Source organism: Prosopis cineraria, unplaced genomic scaffold (genome assembly GCF_029017545.1).
Source record: "Prosopis cineraria cultivar Desert tree isolate PC_DT_omini unplaced genomic scaffold, ASM2901754v1 PC21, whole genome shotgun sequence".
Taxonomy (NCBI): domain Eukaryota; kingdom Viridiplantae; phylum Streptophyta; class Magnoliopsida; order Fabales; family Fabaceae; genus Prosopis; species Prosopis cineraria.
The window spans coordinates 42,234-60,491 of record NW_026555352.1 but is presented as its reverse complement, the minus strand read 5'-3'; the positions used below and the strand labels follow the sequence as shown (position 1 = coordinate 60,491).

The 18,258-nt window shown below is 32.7% G+C and overlaps 1 protein-coding gene across 1 annotated transcript; it reads right to left on the bottom strand.

Moving 5' to 3' along the window:
* Nucleotides 1-15,244: 15,244 nt before the first annotated feature.
* LOC129294927 (uncharacterized) lies at nt 15,245-18,139 on the bottom strand. The gene is made up of 7 exons (XM_054933393.1): nt 17,853-18,139; nt 17,359-17,498; nt 16,648-17,028; nt 16,463-16,584; nt 16,097-16,360; nt 15,854-15,931; nt 15,245-15,469 (listed from the first exon to the last, which is right to left on the bottom strand). The coding sequence occupies exons 1-7, from the start codon at nt 18,137-18,139 to the stop codon at nt 15,245-15,247; spliced, it is 1,497 nt and encodes a 498-aa protein (XP_054789368.1).
* Nucleotides 18,140-18,258: the final 119 nt, after the last annotated feature.

Here is an 18,258-nt window from a genome sequence, read left to right as displayed (position 1 = left end):
TTTAGGGTTATTGAAGAGATTTGGGAGGTTGATTATATAAAATTTAGAGTTCTTGTTTTCAAATGCAAATGGGTTGACATCAATAGTATTCATGATGATAAGTTTGGATTTACAATGGTTGATCTTAAAAACTAACTTTTGGAGATGAGCCATTTATTATGGCAGACCAAGCTAAACAAGTTTTCTATATCACGGTTCCAACAAATAAAAATTGGTCAACAGCACTTAAAGAAAAAAGGATGATTGATAGTGATGACGATCATTAATCAAATTTTGATATTTTTAAAACTCCTAACTTCTCAACTGAGCTACTAATTTTAGATGTGGTAGATGAAGTAGATGATGAACATGCCATAAGAAGTGATCACCATAAAGGGATATAGGAGAATATCCCTATGTGAGTTTAGTTTTGAAATTAAAGTATGTTAATTTAGTTCAATTAAATTTATTTTGTGGGATTGTTTTTCTTAATTATCTTATCTTTGATTATTTTTTTAATTAATTTCATTTATTTGAGTTAATAGGAATATAGAGAATTAAGGTGATGACACTCAGAGCCAGCCCACTACAAGCCAATCAATTGGTGATGTTGCTCTTAGTGAGGAGCCGAGTCAGGGCACCCCTAGTGAGAAGCTGAGTCAGAGCCAGTCTATGAGGAGGGGGAGATGTGGCACATGATTGAGAGATTTAACTTTAAGTAGGAGTGCTGGGAGTAGGTTACCAATTCAATTTGACCAGAGATGGAATCCGATAGGGCCACATAAAGCCAAGTTTATTAGTTTTCTTGGCCTCCTATCACATACCAAGCCTCCTATTGTGTTTGAGGACTGGCCTGATGTGCCAGAATGTGTGAAGGAACAAATTTAGGAAAGTATTCAGGTAAATAATTAAAAATTAAATTTTTTTTATAGTTATATATTATTGGGCAATTACTGATTATTATCTTATGTCTTCATTGTAGCTCACATATGATGTTCCATCTAATCAAGATTGTCGACACAAGTTGATTTCTTACTGTGAAACACGTTGGAGAAATTTTAAGACTAATCTTGCTAGAAGATATATCTTTGTCGAGGTGCCAGAGGGTCAGGCTTGTCCCAATCCTTTTAATACATACTAGTTCCTTGATGAAGATACTTGAGAACAATTTATCAAGATTCAGACTTCTAAAAAGGCTTTGGTTTGTTGATTTTTAATTGATTTAAATTTTATTTAGATTTACTTCAATTATAAAATATAAAATTTAATTTATTAATAGGAAAAACGAGCTAAAGGGTGAGAAATTACTCAGTAGAAGTAATGCTCCTACACCCTATCTCGTGGAGGTTATGTTAGAGCTAATGATATATTGATGGCAGAGAAACAAAAAGAGAGAGAAGAAGAAGCTAAGTTTGATCCTTCCATACTCCTTTCTCCACCATCACCTGTCTCTCGAGAGGAGAAATGGAGATATAGACATCAGTATAAGAAAGGAGGCTATACAAGTGAGACAGCAAGGGAGATTGCCAACAGGATTGTAAGTAAAATTATTATTCCTTGTCCCTTTAAATTTCTATACAATTGTATATATTATTAATTAATATTATTATTTTTATATTCTCGGATGCTCTTAAGGAGCAACAAGCCCAAGGAAGCTTCATTCTAGAGAGTAAAAATGATATCTTAATAGTTATTACAGGTAAGCCAGAGCATTCAAGTCGTGTGAGGGGCGTTGGATATGGTGTAGGCATTAAGGACTACTTTGGAGCACCTGCACGTCCTAATTCAGGAGGTGTAGTGACTAGAGAAGAGCTTGATACATTGATATCCACTGTGAGGCAGCAAACTAAGGATGAGTTTGAAGCTTCATTTGCAGCTCAGCTTCTACAAATGAAAGAGTAAATGAAGGAGGAGATGATGAGCATGATGAGCTCACGACAGGAGATAAATGCTGAACCAGTTCATACGTCTCCTGGATTTCATAGTATAAAAGAGAGTAATGTTCTTGAGCGTGTATCAGAGGGTCCTTCTGGTGACAATATTGGTGAACCATGTGAGATATTTCTAGAAGATCTTGATAAATGCTTGGTTGCTCTTGGTAACATCTACAGCTTGGGGTCAACCATCTTCCACAAGCAAATTCAAGATGATCAAGTAAGAGTGGTGGTTGCAGATTCAAAAGTGCTAGATGCATTGGTTCCATTCCCTATTGATGAGGTGAAGATTGTGGTTGAAGTTGTTGGCAATTTTATCCTATAGCCCAAGAGACTTGTGAATTTGGTTCAAGCTGTGGTACGAAATTTCATGAATTTTTATTATGTAGCAACTTCCTAATATATGTTTTTGATTAACTATTTCTTGCCTTTTTATTATGTAGAAGCTTTCCTCACCGAATCTCCCAAAACTTCCACAACCCTCATTGACTCCGCATCAGCGAATGATCTTAATGGCGTATGATTTATCATTTGAATTCAAGAGTTTAGAAATGGATCTGGAGGTTGTGGGTAAGAAAGACATGATAGTGACAACTGAATGGGAAGATTTGGTTTGACTTTTATCGAATAATCAGCTTACCACACCACACATTGAACTATTTATGATGTAAGTATGTTTTTCTTTAATATAATTGCATTATTGTAAGCAAACTTAATCATCAAGTTTAGTAAACTAATATAATTGCATTGTCATAGATACCTTCATCATTTGTGCATTACATCGGGCAAAGGTGATAAGTTTGGATTCCTTTACCCTCATCACATGACAGAGAAAGGTAATACTCCAGAGTTAAGGGCCACGTACCTCCAACAGAGAATATGTGAAGTCACAAAGGATGTTTTTATGGCTCTATATGTCATAACTTCAATTAAAAAAATTTAATTATGTTTTAGAATTAAAAATATTTTTTGATTTAAGGCTTAGGGGATGTGTGATGTGATTTACATCCTACACTAGTCATACTCTATTTTTGGGGATGTGACAAAAATTTTCCACAAAATAAATTATAAATATCAATCTAAACAATTACGAACACAACTTTTTATTACAATCTAAAAATTATATTTGATATTTAAATACTTATTTACAATTTTTAACTTATTTTCTAAAAAAATTATTAGGGACTTAATTGGTATTAATTTAATATTTTGGGACCTAACTATCATTCTCTCATTAATCTATGCATTTGGCACTTGTTGAAGTAGAGAGAGAAAGCTTTGAAAGAAGGGAGAAAGTCACCTAAGGCCCTTTGCGACTCTTCATCTTTCCCTCCTCCCTTTACCGGCGTGAACATTCACTGCTGCTCTGTCAAACTCACACCTTCTCTGTCCTTCGCTCTTTCCTTCTTAGTTTGCAATAGCTACTATCATCATTGTTGCACCATGCTTAAAGCTTATTCCTTTTCCACCATCTCTGTCTTCTTCTCCTTCCTTTCTCTACTGCCTTCAATGTTGCTGATGTGGTTGTGAGCAAGAGTGTCGTCTGCCATTGCTAGGGCATCTAGATCACAATTTCTCCCTTGCTCCATGTCATTCTTTAAGCTCTATCCAACATGAGGATCTCCTTATTCCTCTTACTTTTTATGTAGCCAACATCTCTCTCCTTTTTCTCATTTCCACCATCACTAATTTAAGGAATTTAAAGCCAAGCATTATTGCAAGAGGATTAATTTGGGAGTAAATTATATTTGGGAACACTTCAAGTAAGTGAATAGCATCCCAATAATTTATTAGCAATTTCATTTTATAAAATGATGGATAAAGCTTATTTATATGCTACTTCTTCCATCTATATGATTCTTTTGATTCTTCACGAATAAATGATATAATATTTTAATTTATTTTTATTTAATGATTTATGATTCCATGCTATTATCAACTATCATACATAGAAGAAACATTGGCATTATCTAAATTTTTAGAAAGAGTTAGATTAATTCTCAACTAAGCATTCAAAAGTATTTGTTATATGTATAATGTTTGATATTTGATTTTATGTTAATTGAATGATTAATTATTATGATTCAGGCATGGGATTTACATTGATGAATTCATTTATGATGAGAAATGTTAAAAAGAAGTAATAAGTTGATTTTATATAACCCTGCATGTGGATTTAAATTGTGGGATCAAATTAAAATGCTGGTTACTAACAATAGTATCATTAGCCCTTGGTGTGCCATGTTAAATTCTTGCTAGCTTGGTATTCATGAACATCGCACTCATACTTGTTTCATGGCTTCCTATCGCACTTGTTTCATGGCTTCCTGCCACACTTGTTTCATGGCTTCAAGTTGTGCTTGTTGGTTATCTATCTTCATGGACTGTGTGTCTACACTCATTCATGATTTACCCTTATGGACTCTGTGTTCATGCTTTTTGGTGATTTACCCTCGTGGACTCTATATCTACACTTGTTAATCGTTCTGATAAGATCCTGCTCAAACATGAAATTTTTTAGAAACTTATTGTTTTAAATTTATTTTATTAAACAAACTGTTGTTTACACTAAAAAAAGTGATTTTGGTAGTGACTTTTAGTCCAAAAGTTGCAGCTGAAGGTTTTTAATAGTCACTTTTTGACGGAAAAAGGTCGCTACCAAAAATATGGTTGCTAATAGTTTTTTATGACAACAAACATAGTTGTTGCCAAAATTATACTTTTGGCGACATCAATTGTCACCACTAAAGGTATACTTTTAGTGGCAATTATATTTGTCACTGTCAAAAACTATTAGTGACTAAATTTATTGTGGTGAAAAGTCACCACTAAAAAAGTTGTAACTAAAAGTCATTTTTTTTAAAAGAAAAATAAAAGAGCCATCTCATGCCATGTCAGTGCCTCCTCATGCCTTATCAACTGACACCTTATGCTATATCACCTGCCACATGTGCACCTCCTTATGCCATGACATGTGCCACATTACCATGCCATATGTGGACCACATCATGTCGTGCCATGTCACATCACCACCATGTACCACGTCACATATTCATTATGAAATATGTCCAAATTAGATTTTGAGCCCTTGACTCCACCTCTTAAGCCTTAAGTTCTTTTTTACCAGTTGAACTGAAATGTACTTACAATTATTATATGCAAAAATAAATAATATACTGTTAAAATATACATATATAAATATATAATTTTATTTTCATTTATTAATATGTTAAAATAATTTCTAAGCGTGTATATATATATATATTATATTTTTAATAAAATATTATTTTTTTAGAAAAATGAACTTAAAATGAAATAATTTTCAAATATTAAATAATTTTTATAAAAAATTTTACCAATTTTAATTTTTATTTTATTTTTTAAATGAAAATAACTAAGGATTAAATTTATTTAAAAGTATGTATTATATTAGTTTATGTTAAATATCTTTTCCTTTTTTTCATATTTTTCTCATAAATTAATAAATAAATTATTAAACTTTTATCTTCTCATAAGTTAAATGTTTCCCCTTCTTTTGTTAAAAATAAATTTTATCTACAATTTTTCAATTATCTTCAAAAAAATATTTTAATCATATAAATTTTGTTAATAGTCATTTTGAACAATTATTCTTTATTATCTTTGAGATAAGAAATGGGTGGAGATGTGATGAACAAAAAGTAGATGCTAAACAAAAAACTCCAAATTAAAAATCTAAGTGGATATTTCATAATTGAAATACAAGGAATCTTGTCTTAACTCGATTTAAATTGGATTGAACTTCCATTAAAGTCTCTTTAATAGAGTCAATCTAAAAATAATGTAGAATACTTCCCAATAAATTTACAATTTTAAATAAATAAACTTCAATAAGTTTATACATAATTTCATCCATAATTCAAAAAACCATCAAGTATTCTCCACTTTTTTTATTTGTTACTTATTTTAAATAACTGTCAAATATGGAGCGTCATACTTAAATAATCCTGTGGTAGTGAAAATTAGAGCTCAACAAGCAAAGTAAATACCATGTGTATACCAAGCCGAATATCAAGTGCGCAATATGTCAAATAGTCTATAATACCATTTGCATCCTACAACATCTATACAACTTTAACATTCTAATGCTATTTACGTGTATGTATGTATTTATGTATAACTTTAACATTCTAATGTTATTTATTTCCCATTCTATATATAAATATCTTTAGCGGCAACAAATTTTTCCACTAAAATTAATTTTTATAAAAATATTTTTTAATTTTTAATTATTTTTTTATGAAAATACTTTAGGTAGTGACAAACTACGGCAATAAAAAGTAATTACATAAATTATTTTTAATTTCTTAATTATCTTTTATGAAAATATTTTTTGCAGTGATAAAAAATGATTACATAAATTATTTTTAATCTCTTACTTTTTTTATAAAAATACCTTTGGCATAATTACATAATAATTTATTAATTATTTTTCATAAAAATACTTTTGGTGACAATTGTTTGTAGCCGCTAAAAGCAATTACATCAATTATTTTTAATTTTTATTATGTTTTGTGAAAATACTTTGTTGTCGCTAAAGTAATTACTTAATTTTTTAAATTTTTTTAATTATTTTTTTATAAAAATACTTTTGGAAAAAAAAAAATTTCACTACTAAAAAATAATTACATAAATTATTTTTATGAAAATACTAATCGTCATTGCTAAAAAGTAATTACATAATTTCTTACATTTTTTAGTTATTTTTAATAAAAATACTTTTGTTAACAATAGTTTGTCACCGCTAAAAAATAATTACATAAATTATTTTTAATTTTTTAATTATTTTTTATGAAAATACAAACTGTCACCTCTAAAAAGTAATTACATAAATTAGTTTTAATTTTTAATTATTTTTTACAAAAATACTTTTGATTTAATTTTTAACAGCAACAATTAAATATTGCTGTAAAAAAGAAGGCCTTTGGTGGAAACTTTTAAAAATCTACTTTTAACAGTGATATTAGTTTACTTTTAGCAGCAACTTTTAATTGTCGCCACCAAAAGTAGACCTTTGTCACAATCAAAAGTCATTTTTTTTTGTGGTGTTGGTCATATATGATTTTACAAGGTGAATTATATAACTCAATTATTTAATACAGAGATTGTAGCTTGAAAAGTTGAACTTGATTTCTTTATTATCTGGAAATTATATATATTAATTCTAAGTCTGCTAAGTATATTATATGGAATTTCTCTCTATTACTAATTTCCATAACTGTTATAAATTATTCATTTTGATCATGAAAATTTTTTTGTTAGAACGTTATTCACTGAAAATTTATTTTGGTCTCAGATACTATATCTAATGCTAAACTTGTTGCTAATGACTAAGTGGTATATTACTTATTGGAAGTGGAGCTGTTGTAGATTAAGCTTTCTTTCAATGTAAAATTTGAATTTATGAAATTGTATTTTATAAATTTAATTTTATGTGCTCCACATAGAACATAGTTAGGGTCTTTATTCTATTACATTCTCTGTCTACTGGTTGGAAGGAGTTGAGCTCTTGATTATTATGACATTTTGCTTGAAACCTTATCTTGTAGAAATTTTGAGAGGTCCTACTTATAGATGAGGTTCTATCAAAATTTTTACAAAAAAAATATTAAAACTTTTGTTGAAATTAAAATGATCTAGAATGTCATAATTCTAATACAAATATAACTATGTTTTAAATGAAAAATTTCTCATCTTTAAGACTTTAAAGGATGTGAGTTCTAGTACATATCTTGCACCGATCACTCCCATTCTTGAGGCGTAACATAACTAATCCCCAATTGACCTAAATTATGACTCACGACTCAAACCTCTACCATCTAGTCTCCAAAATCCTTTCTGACCTTCCTCTCTACATGGGAATGAATCTCTAGGGTCTTGTTCTCCAACATCCTCTTCAGCGTGGAATACAACGTCTTATCTAGATAGTTCCCCACAATTGTGTCGCCGCGTTGCAAAGCCAAGTAGAAATTATCACCGGACAAATCATGTTTGTCTTTGGAGCAAACTTCTATAAACTAAATACAAGTTCACATAGATTCGAGCATGAAATTAACATTTTTAGACACGTTCCAGGTTTCGATAAAGGCATCAAGGGAAGAGAGGGGTGGGCAAGTAACGGATTAAAGTTTGGAGTTGGAATCAGAGAGAGCTAACATGAGAGAGCCCATATCTGATAAGTGGGAGGATTGATAGCGATTCTCTTCGCACGACGATCACCATTTGTAGGCACTAATTGAAATGAAGAAGAAACCAACCCTAAGAGTCAATTCAATGGAAGGCTATTGCTTGGATGGTGATCCCTTGAGTTCTGCTGATTAAAATGAAGCAGCCACACACACAGAGTTAATTCAATGGTCAAACGAAGATAGGTGGGCCTGCATAAATGTTCGTTAGTGAAAAGTAAACAAAAGGAACCAGATGCTACAAGTTTATTAGTTGATGACATATTTTGCTCCACCCATAGTATAGGATACCCAATATTCTTTAGAAAATAGTTTATGACTAATTAAATTTTCATATTTACCCTCATTAAATTGGTTGCAGCTGGAAGTCACACCATATGACTAATTAAATTTTCATATTTACCCTTATTAAGTTGGCTATAGCTGGAAGTCACACCATGTGGTTAGCATTTAAATATCAATCAGTATGGAAGAAATCGAGAACAGAGAAAAGAAATTACTTCATTTGTCATTTGAGACATTTTTGAAGTATTTCAAAAGAAGTTATTGTGTTGCTTTATTTGTCAAAAAAATATCGCAACTTTGAGTTGATGATAAATATTTTAATTTTTAGGTTTCCAGTTAGTTTATTTTTATTGAAATTGTTATTTGAGTTTCTATAATATTAGTTGTTGGCTGTTATATTATCACTCTAATATTTTTAAAATTTTGAAATGTCTCAATTTTAAGGGGAAACTCCATCGATTTTTTCTTAAAGTGATGAAAATATTAATTTTGTCATTGCTACTTTAATTTAAAGTTTGTTAGCTACTTAGATATTGGTTTAATGACTTACTGTTTTTATTATTTAAAGTTATTGATTATTGTGAGGGAATTTGGGAGAACGAATAATGTAAGACATTAATCACTAAATCGTTTACTTTCATGAACTTCTTGCGTTTAACAGCTTTCAGTTTTCATTTACCTATCTCACTTTATTTTACTTTCATAAATAGGCATATGGAGGGTTCTACTGATAATACACTACATCATCTGGTAGGAAAAGAGGCAGAGGTAACACAAAGTTGAAAGAGTTGGTTGTACGTTATGGTACTGGAGAAAAGCTACATATTAAGTTCGGCAGTTTGATATATATTTGAGACCTATTATTGGTGCTAATGGAGACATGTTCATTACCTATATATAAGCCTTTTGGTCTGAAGCAAAGTCAGTATTTTGCATGCTAAGTGAAAGAAAGTACCACAAGTTATAAATGACAAAATTTGGGAAGACATTTTGGTATGAAACTTTTTATATTTATTTTATTGATTTTGTTATATTATGTACTTCTAACATACTTGAATGCATGTTATATTTTGCAACCCAATTATGAATCCCCCTACTCTTGGCATGAAGAAACATTGACTAAGTCAAGTGTGCGATCAATAAAAAGATTTCGAGCCAATACTCTCGGGGATAAACATTTGAGGAAAGAAGGGTCAGGATCCATGTGAAATTTAAAACTTCCCTGATCATGAAACTTGGAGAGTTAGTTATAAAAAAATTAAAAAAACATGTTTGATGTGTAACTTCAGTTGATATATATACACACACACACACACACCATATATATATATATATATATATTTGGTTATTTTAGTAATTATTATAAAATCTGATTGTATTGTGTGTTTCATGATAGGCCGTTTATGTCAAACTACATGATGGGGGATTCAACAAGAAAAGCGGTAAACCAAAATGGTTATCGCCAACTGGAAGTAGTTTGACGACAACATTTTACATTTGGAACCACTTTAAAATTGAAATTGATCATCTTTACCCTTTTATTTGCTTAACATTCAACCGGACAAAGTAGAATGTAGATATTATGTTATCCATTACATGTATGATATTGTTTTCTATTGAGTTGTTGAAAAATTTGATGAGGTGATTTGTTTTTTCTCATGAGTTTTGTGTATATATATGTTGAGTTTTAATTAATTAGTGCTTAACTCTAATTATTTTTCATTGACTAACATGTAGTATTTTGAAGATCCAGAGAAATTGTTGCCCTTTACAAATGTATGGGCAATAGCAATTAGTAATATAAAGTAAGTAAAATATCAGTCTCATGGAAATTTGTTTAAAACAAAGCAAAAGACTAAGTAAAATCAATTAAGATGAACAAAACATAATTAGATGGAGTTCATTTTGCAAATTAAATTAAAATTCAAAAATAAAGAAAAGCAAGTGATTCTCAAACTTCAAGCACAAATTGGAACCCACAATTATTTTATTTTGCTTACATTTCATAACCTATAATTTTCTATATATTAATAAAAAATATAATAATAGTTTTAAGATTTATAATAATATTATATATATTGGATTATATTCCTAAAATTTAGGATGGACATCATGTGGTTCAGTGGAAATTACTCTTAGTGTCTACTTTCAGAACTTGATCTGGAATCCTCACAATGGCAAGGGAGATATTTTATTTTGCTCCAACTCTGTGAAATAACCGAAGTGTCCTGTTAAAAAACTATAAATAAATAATAACATCAGGTTCTTTTTTTGTCCATTCATTCCCATTTTGTTTTCTGCGACTGTGATGTGCGGGAGGGAGAGAGAGGAAGGGGGTTCGAGAATCATCTTCCTTCGTCCTTCCTGTCGCCGGCACGTACTTGTGGAGGAGAGCTACTCGTTGTTGCTGCAGGTCAACATTCAGTTTGCTGGATCTTCTTCCAACTCAGTTCTTGTCATTTGATTCTTCTTTCCTTGCTTTGTTCTGTCACCAGTAATCTTTTGTTTCTCCCTGTTCGTGTTGCTTCGGTACTGTATGGGGGAGTGCTTTATTCCTCCTCCCTTTAGCACAATCTGGTGTTGGGTGTGTCCAAAAAAAAAAAATCCTTTCCTCGCATCGTTTTTGTGTGCTGCTGGGTAGGTTGAATTTTTTTTTTTTATTCTATCTCTTCAATTGCTATTCGTGAATTGGGAGAGGGGTAAGAGTTTGATGAAAACTAAAATTGGAAGGGTAAGGACTTTATTTTAGGGAGACATTCATATTCCGTATTTAGTTTTAGACGATAGAGGAAGAAAAGGAAGATTCCTAGTTATGTTTGAATGGATTATTGACAAAGACATGAGTTTGGGAAGTATAGTAATGTTTAGAAATTGTTGAGCAAGAGATTTGAAGAGTATGAGACTTGATGGTATAGTCTGAAATTTGATGCCCACCAAGTGTTCGTTAAAATGTGTAGAAGAGTTGGAATGGAATAATTAAATATATTCAATGTATTAAGGACTAAAATTTAAATTTGGGATCATGTTTTTCTCTTATACGAAGTCAGATATTGTTATAAACCTTATAAAAAATGTAAATGTTTGAAAGTTGTATGGTTGGCAATTTACAAATTTTGGTACTTGTATATGATTTGATTTTAGAACTAATATAAAATGTTTGATTTAATTGAATAACCAATCATGGGTAATGAATCATTGACTATGTTTTAGTATAGAAAGTTATTCTATTTTATGTTGCAACTTGGATTAAGGACTTTGCTTACATATAGGCATTGGAAAGTGATATGGGATCTATGAAGATTGTTGTATTTAATTATTTATTTTTAACTTGTAATTTATTTTATTTATTTAAATCTTCAAGGATATTAAAATAAAGTACCATGGCTTCAAGTTATGGTGTTGTGAAAAGAGTGCATACGTAAACAAAGAGTTTGGCAAGGACATTGTTTAGTTAAAGTGTATTATGTGTTAATGGATTATTAACTTTGAGGACTATAGAGAAATGTGGAAGGAAATGAATGTCTTTGGAATCAAAATTAAAAGATTAATGTTCAAGAGCAAAGGAAGAATATAATACATAATTAAGTGAGGGAACAATTAAGAGTTTTATAAAATTTTTAAAGGTTCAACTATCATTATATTGAAAGGTTTTTGAAATAAACCATGTTGTGAAGAGTATTAAGGAGTAAATTATATTGTTAGGATTGTCTCAGCTAAGTGAATAATATTCCAAATTAACTTACCCACAAATTTTTTTTTAAATGAAATATTTCTTTATTTTTTTAAAAAAATAGATTTGATGTACCATTTCAAGTGTTGAAGATTTTGTTAATTATGTTGTTTTAGCTTGTGAAGTTGTAATTTGTATGGTTAAGAATATTAAAATTATGATATTTCCATGTATATTTTAATTATAAAATATATCTTGAACGTTCACGAAAAAGTTTTATTAGTTATAAGAATCTTTTATTTGATAAAGAGAAGTTTGGAATTGGTGAAAAACTTTATTTTGAGAAGGATTGAGATTTTTTAAAAGGTTCATGCAAGTTTGATATTGAAAATAAAAAACTTTATCTTGATAATGATTATTTTCTTACATGTTTTAAAATTGATTTTGAGAGGACTACACACAGAACACTAGTTGCTAACGGCAGTTCCGTTAGACTTTAGCGCACCATGGTTATGACTAGCTAGTTTGATTTTTATGAACTTTGTCTTCACGTTTGTTATTTGTGGGTCTCGTACCTACGTATGATTTCGTGACTTCGAGCCGCATTTGGTTAGTATTACTCTCATGGATTGTGTATCCATATTTGTTTTGTAGCTTAGGCCGTGTTTAATTACTTACTCTTATAGATTGTGTGTTCACATTTGTTTTTGTGATATAAGCTGCATTTGGTTATTTACTCTCGTGGACTGTGTGTCCATATTTGTCTTCATAGCCTATGCTGCATTTGTTTTTTACCTTTATGGACTGTGTGTCCATATTTGTTACTTGTTTTGCAAAGTTCTCATGTCAACTTTGAGCTGTTATTAATCTTTTTCTAATTATTTTTCACCTTTTCAATAGCACCTTACACTAGATCTAGTTCCAAAAGCATAGTATCACCCACATCAAACCATTCGATAGGAGACCTACACTACTTATCACACAGTGTCTCATATAGAGCCATTTATATACTAACTTAATAACTGTTATTATAAGCAAACTGTACCAATACCAAGTAATGATCCCAACTACTACTAAAATTTAAAATACAAGACCTTAACATGCATTACCAAGATGATAAAGAATTGTACAATCATAATCCTTTAACAACTCCATACATTTTCTTTATCTATGATTAAGATCCTTCTACTAAAAATGTACTTAAGACTCTTATAATTAGTGTAAATCTCATAATTCTCACCATAAAGATAGTGGCAACATATTTTTAATGCAAAAAAAAAGGAAAATAACCGCTACCATTTCTAAATCATGTGTTTGGCAGTTTTGATTGAGCTTCTTAAGTTTCCTTAAGACATAAGCAATAACTTGCCCATGTTGCATTAAAACATAATCTTTAGTATATCCCCTTTCTTGATCTTTAACTGGTGATAACCCAAATGCAAATTATTATTATTATTATTATTTTTCAAAAAAAAAAACACTGAGTTATTGCATCTGGTCAAGAAGATTATCGTTTTGAAGTAGTGAATACTTATTATGTACTATCACCTTATTAAGTTGTCAATAATCAATACAAGTATTAGTGACCCATTCTTTTTCTTCACAAAGAGCACGAGTGCTCCCTAAGGAAAGGTGCTAGGTCAAATAAATCCCTTATCCAATAATTCTTGCAGTTGATTCTTCAGTTCACTCAGGTCTGAAAGTGACATTCTGTAAGGCGGAATATTATGAGATACAGTGTATTACATACGAATATCATGGGATTTGATTAGCATCGGTTACATACACATTCTGCATATATTCTTATAAAGACTTCATAATCAATATACACATAATTTCTCTTCCAAATACTTTTCATGGTATCAAATCAGTCGATTACAGAAACATAAATAGCCTTTGAAGCCAAACTAAACCCATGGCCGAGAGTGAGAAAACCAATGAGAACATCCTTCCTGATGCACAAAATGCAGGGGTCGATATGATGTCGCCATATTTCATCCAGGCTTCCGATAACCTAGGACAAGTTTACGTAGATGAACTGCTCTGCGAAGGAAACTATGAAGAATGGGTGAATGACATGAGCAATTTTTTATTCGCCAAGAACAAAATTGGTTTTGCCGACGGAACGATTCCGATGCCCACAGTAGACTCTCCAAATCTCAATCATTGGATGCGTTGCAATGCCATAGTTAAAGGGTGGCCCAAGAGTGCAATAGACAAAGAGATATGGAGTAGCGTTTGATATGCAAAAACAGCTAGAGAGGTGTGGGTTGATCTCAAAGAACAATTTGAAAAAGGTAGTGCACCCAGAGCATATGAGCTGAGACGTGCCATTGCATACACATGTCAAGAGAAGCAGTCTATGCCAACCTTCTTCACAAAACTAAAGGGTTATTAGGATGAGGCTGATTCCATCATGCCATGGCCGAAATGTACTTGCGGTGGGTGCAAGTATGATCTGCAGAAACAATTGATAGAAATGAAGGAGAGAGATTATTTGTATGACTTTCTCATGGGCTTGGATGAGAGTTATGACACAATTAAAATGTAAATCTTGAGCATGAAACCTGTACCGTGACTCAAGATTGCATACCATTTGGTAGCGGAGGATGAGCAGCAGAAACATATCTCTGCCACATATAAGCCAGAGGTTGAAGCGGCAGCTTTCCAAGTACAAAATGATCAAAGAGCTAGGGAAGGAATTCATAAGCGGGAAAAGCCAAAATGTAACCAGTATAATAAGATTGGACATAGTGAAGATCATTGCTATGATCTGATTGGTTACCCACCAAATTGGAAGAAGGGAGGTCGAGAGCGAATGGATAAATGCTTTGGACCTAAAGCAGCTCAGGTTAGTGGTGAATCAAGCCCTATACCAAGACTCACATTTGAACAGTATGCCAAGCTTATAGAATGTCTCAATCTTTGGCATAGAAACCGAATGAAAAAATTACACTCTTGTTTATTTTTCAACTTGGTTGCTTAATACACTGGATCCATGGCCTATTTATACTGGAGTCATGGCCAAACAAAAATAGAAACAAAATAACAAAATTAAAACGGGGGTTTCACAGGTTACAAATGAGTTTTGAATGCTTTTAAATGGAGAACGTTTCAACATCTTCATCAGCTTTCGTTTTCTGCCGTTTTCATCAGCTTTCATTTCTGCCATTTTCTATTTCATCCTCCCCAAGGTCGATGGAACTCGTGCTCAAGTCAAATTTGGCATCATGATCGATGTAAAGAGATAGATCAACAACATTGAAGGTGGCAGATACACCATAAGAACCAGGTAATTCAACCTTGTAAGCATTGTTGTTGATCTTTTGCACTATCTTGAATAGACTATCAGCTCTTAGGGACAACTTGGCATTTGGCTGTTTAGGAAACCGTTCCTTTTAGAAATGTATCCAAACTAAGTCTCCTACCTTAAAAGTCTACTATCTTCGATGCTTGTCACGTTGAGCCTTGTATCTCAAATTCTGCTTTTGGATTCGCTCACGAACTTGCTCATGCAACTTCTTAATTTCCTTAGCCCTTTGGTCAACATTAGAGCTATATTGCTACTTATCAAGTGAAGGGGTCAAGTCTAGTAAACTAAGGGGACGAGTGCTATAAACAACTTCAAATGGACACTTCCCAGTTGCTTGGTTGATAGAGTTATTAAAAGCAAACTCAACTTGAGCAAGAATAAGATCCCACTACTTCAAATTCTTCCCCACAAAAATGTGAAGAAGATTACCAAGAATCCTATTTATAGCCTCAGTTTGACCGTCTGTCTGAGGATGACTATCACTGCTACACTGGAGCTTAGTTCCCATCTTCTTCCATAGCGTCCGCTAAAAGTGGCAAAGAAACTTCACATTACGGTCAGAAGTGATAGTTTTAGGAATGCCATGAAGACGCACAATCTCCTTAAAGTACAAGTCTGCTACTTGAACTGCATCGTTGGTCTTCTGGTATGGAATGAAATGGGCCATTTTTTAGAAACGATCCACAACTACCATGACAGAATCTCTTTTCCTCTGAGTCTGTGGTAAACCCAGAACAAAATCCATAGTTATATCTTCCCAAGGTGCTTCTGGAATTGGCAGAGGCATGTATAGTCCAATATTCTGACCCTTGGATTTAGCCAAGTGATAAATTCTGCATCTTTGTATATGCCTGTTGACATCCCGTTCAAGTCGAGGCCAGTAAAAGTTCTCCTTCACCAGGTCAACTGTTTTATCTCGTCTAAAATGTCCTGCTAATCCTCCATCATGTGCTTCCTAAATTATGGCTTCTCTTAAGGAACCTTGTGAAATACAGAGGGTTTTACCTCGAAATAAAAACCCGTCGTGTCTGTAGAACTAGTGGAAAGGTTGATTTACAGTTGCTTCCCACACTCCTTGGAAATCAGGATCATCCTGATACAACTCTTTGACAAGGTCAAATCCAACAACCTTGGTTTGTAGTGTTGTAAGTAGCACATGGCGACGACTAAGGGCATCAGCTACGGAGTTCAGAGTTGCAGCCTTATGTTTAATAAGGAATGGATAAGACTATAAAAGTTTACTCCAACGAGCATGTCTGCGACTAATCTTCTGCTGGGAATTTAAATACTTGAGAGCCTCATAATTCGAAAAAAGGATGAACTTTTTATTCAGGAGATAATGACTCCAATATTGGAGAGCTCGAACAATGGCATAGAATTCCTTGTCATAGGTAAAATATCTAAACTTGGCATAATTAAGCTTCTCACTAAAAAAGACAATGGGATAGCCCTCCTGGCTTAAGACAACACCAATGCCGGTGTTAGAAGCATCACAGCTAACTTCAAACACTCGGTCAAAGTTAGGAAGAGCAAGGACTGGAGCTTCAGTCAACTTTTTCTTAAGCTCCTCAAAGCTTTTCTGAGCTTGCTCTGTCCACTGAAACTTCTCTCCTTTGGTGCAATCTGTAAGTGGTGCAGCAATTGAGCTAAAATTACGGATGAACCTCCTATAGAAAGAAGCTAATCTGTGGAAGCTTCAAACCTCCTGGATAGATTTTGGAATTGGCCAGCTGTCAATGGCTATAACTTTGCTTGGATCAACGCAAACACCCTCTGCGGTAATGATGTAATCCAAGAACACAACTTCGCTGGTAAGGAAGGTGCACTTCTTGAGATTTACATAAAGCTTCTGTTCACGCAAGGCTTGTAAAACTTGCCACAAGTGATCTAAATGCTCCTCTTGATTCTTATTATAAATAAGAATATCATCAAAGTACACAATAATAAATTTACCAATGAAAGGTCTCAATACTTGATTCATCAGTTGCATAAATGTGCTAGGGGCATTTGTTAACCCAAAAGGCATCACATTCCACTCATATAAGCCATCTCTGGTTTTGAAAGCGGTCTTCCACTCATCTCCTGGCCGAATTCTGATTTAATGATACCCATTACAAAGGTCAATTTTGGAGAAAGTAGTGGCACCATGTAACTGGTCTAGCATATCATCAAGCTAAGGTATCAGAAATGGATACTTAATAGTGATCTTATTGACGGCTCGACAGTCAATGCACATTCTCCAACTTCAATCCTTCTTAGGTACTAGAAGAACAGGTACAGCACAAGGGCTGATACTTTCTCGAACCAACTCTTTCTTCAACAACTCTTCAACTTGCCGTTAGACTTCGACATGTTCCTGGGGACTCATCCTGTAAGCAGGCTTGTTAGGAATGACTGCTCCTAGAACGAAGTCAATGGTATGCTGTATGTCTCATATAGGAGGCAACCCAAGTGGTATCTCATCAAATATTACATCTGGAAATTCTGATAATAGCGGAATGACTCTAGGTGGATTGGCCGCCTCGTTGTTCACCTCAAGCACCAGAATAAAGATCATCATTTGGGCTTCGGATTTTAACACCTTGAATTCCTCCTTAGTCATCAAAGACACTAACGGCTTTAAGACACTAGATTCCCTTGAAGATTGGCTAATCTCACTAGGTGGTAGAGTCGCTAGTGTGAACTTGACACCATCTTTCATGAAAGAATAGGGGTTCGCTCGACCGTTGTGCATAGCATATCAGTCATATTGCCATAGCCTCTCCAAGAGAAGGTGGCATGCATCTATAGGAACAATATCACATAAAACTTCATCACAATATCGATTCCCAATAGAAAAGGTCACAAGGCATT

What these genes read in the sequence shown, in the direction of transcription:
- LOC129294927 (XM_054933393.1), bottom strand. Translation starts at nt 18,139, where the DNA reads ATGCACAACGGTCGAGCGAACCCCTATTCTTTCATGAAAGATGGTGTC. An exon ending in AAGGAGTGTGGGAAGCAACT is followed by an intron (nt 16,361 to 16,462) that starts GTAAATCAACCT and finishes GCCATAATTTAG; the next exon opens with GAAGCACATGATGGAGGATT. An exon ending in GGAAAAGAGATTCTGTCATG is followed by an intron (nt 15,932 to 16,096) that starts GTAGTTGTGGAT and finishes TGCCACTTTTAG; the next exon opens with CGGACGCTATGGAAGAAGAT.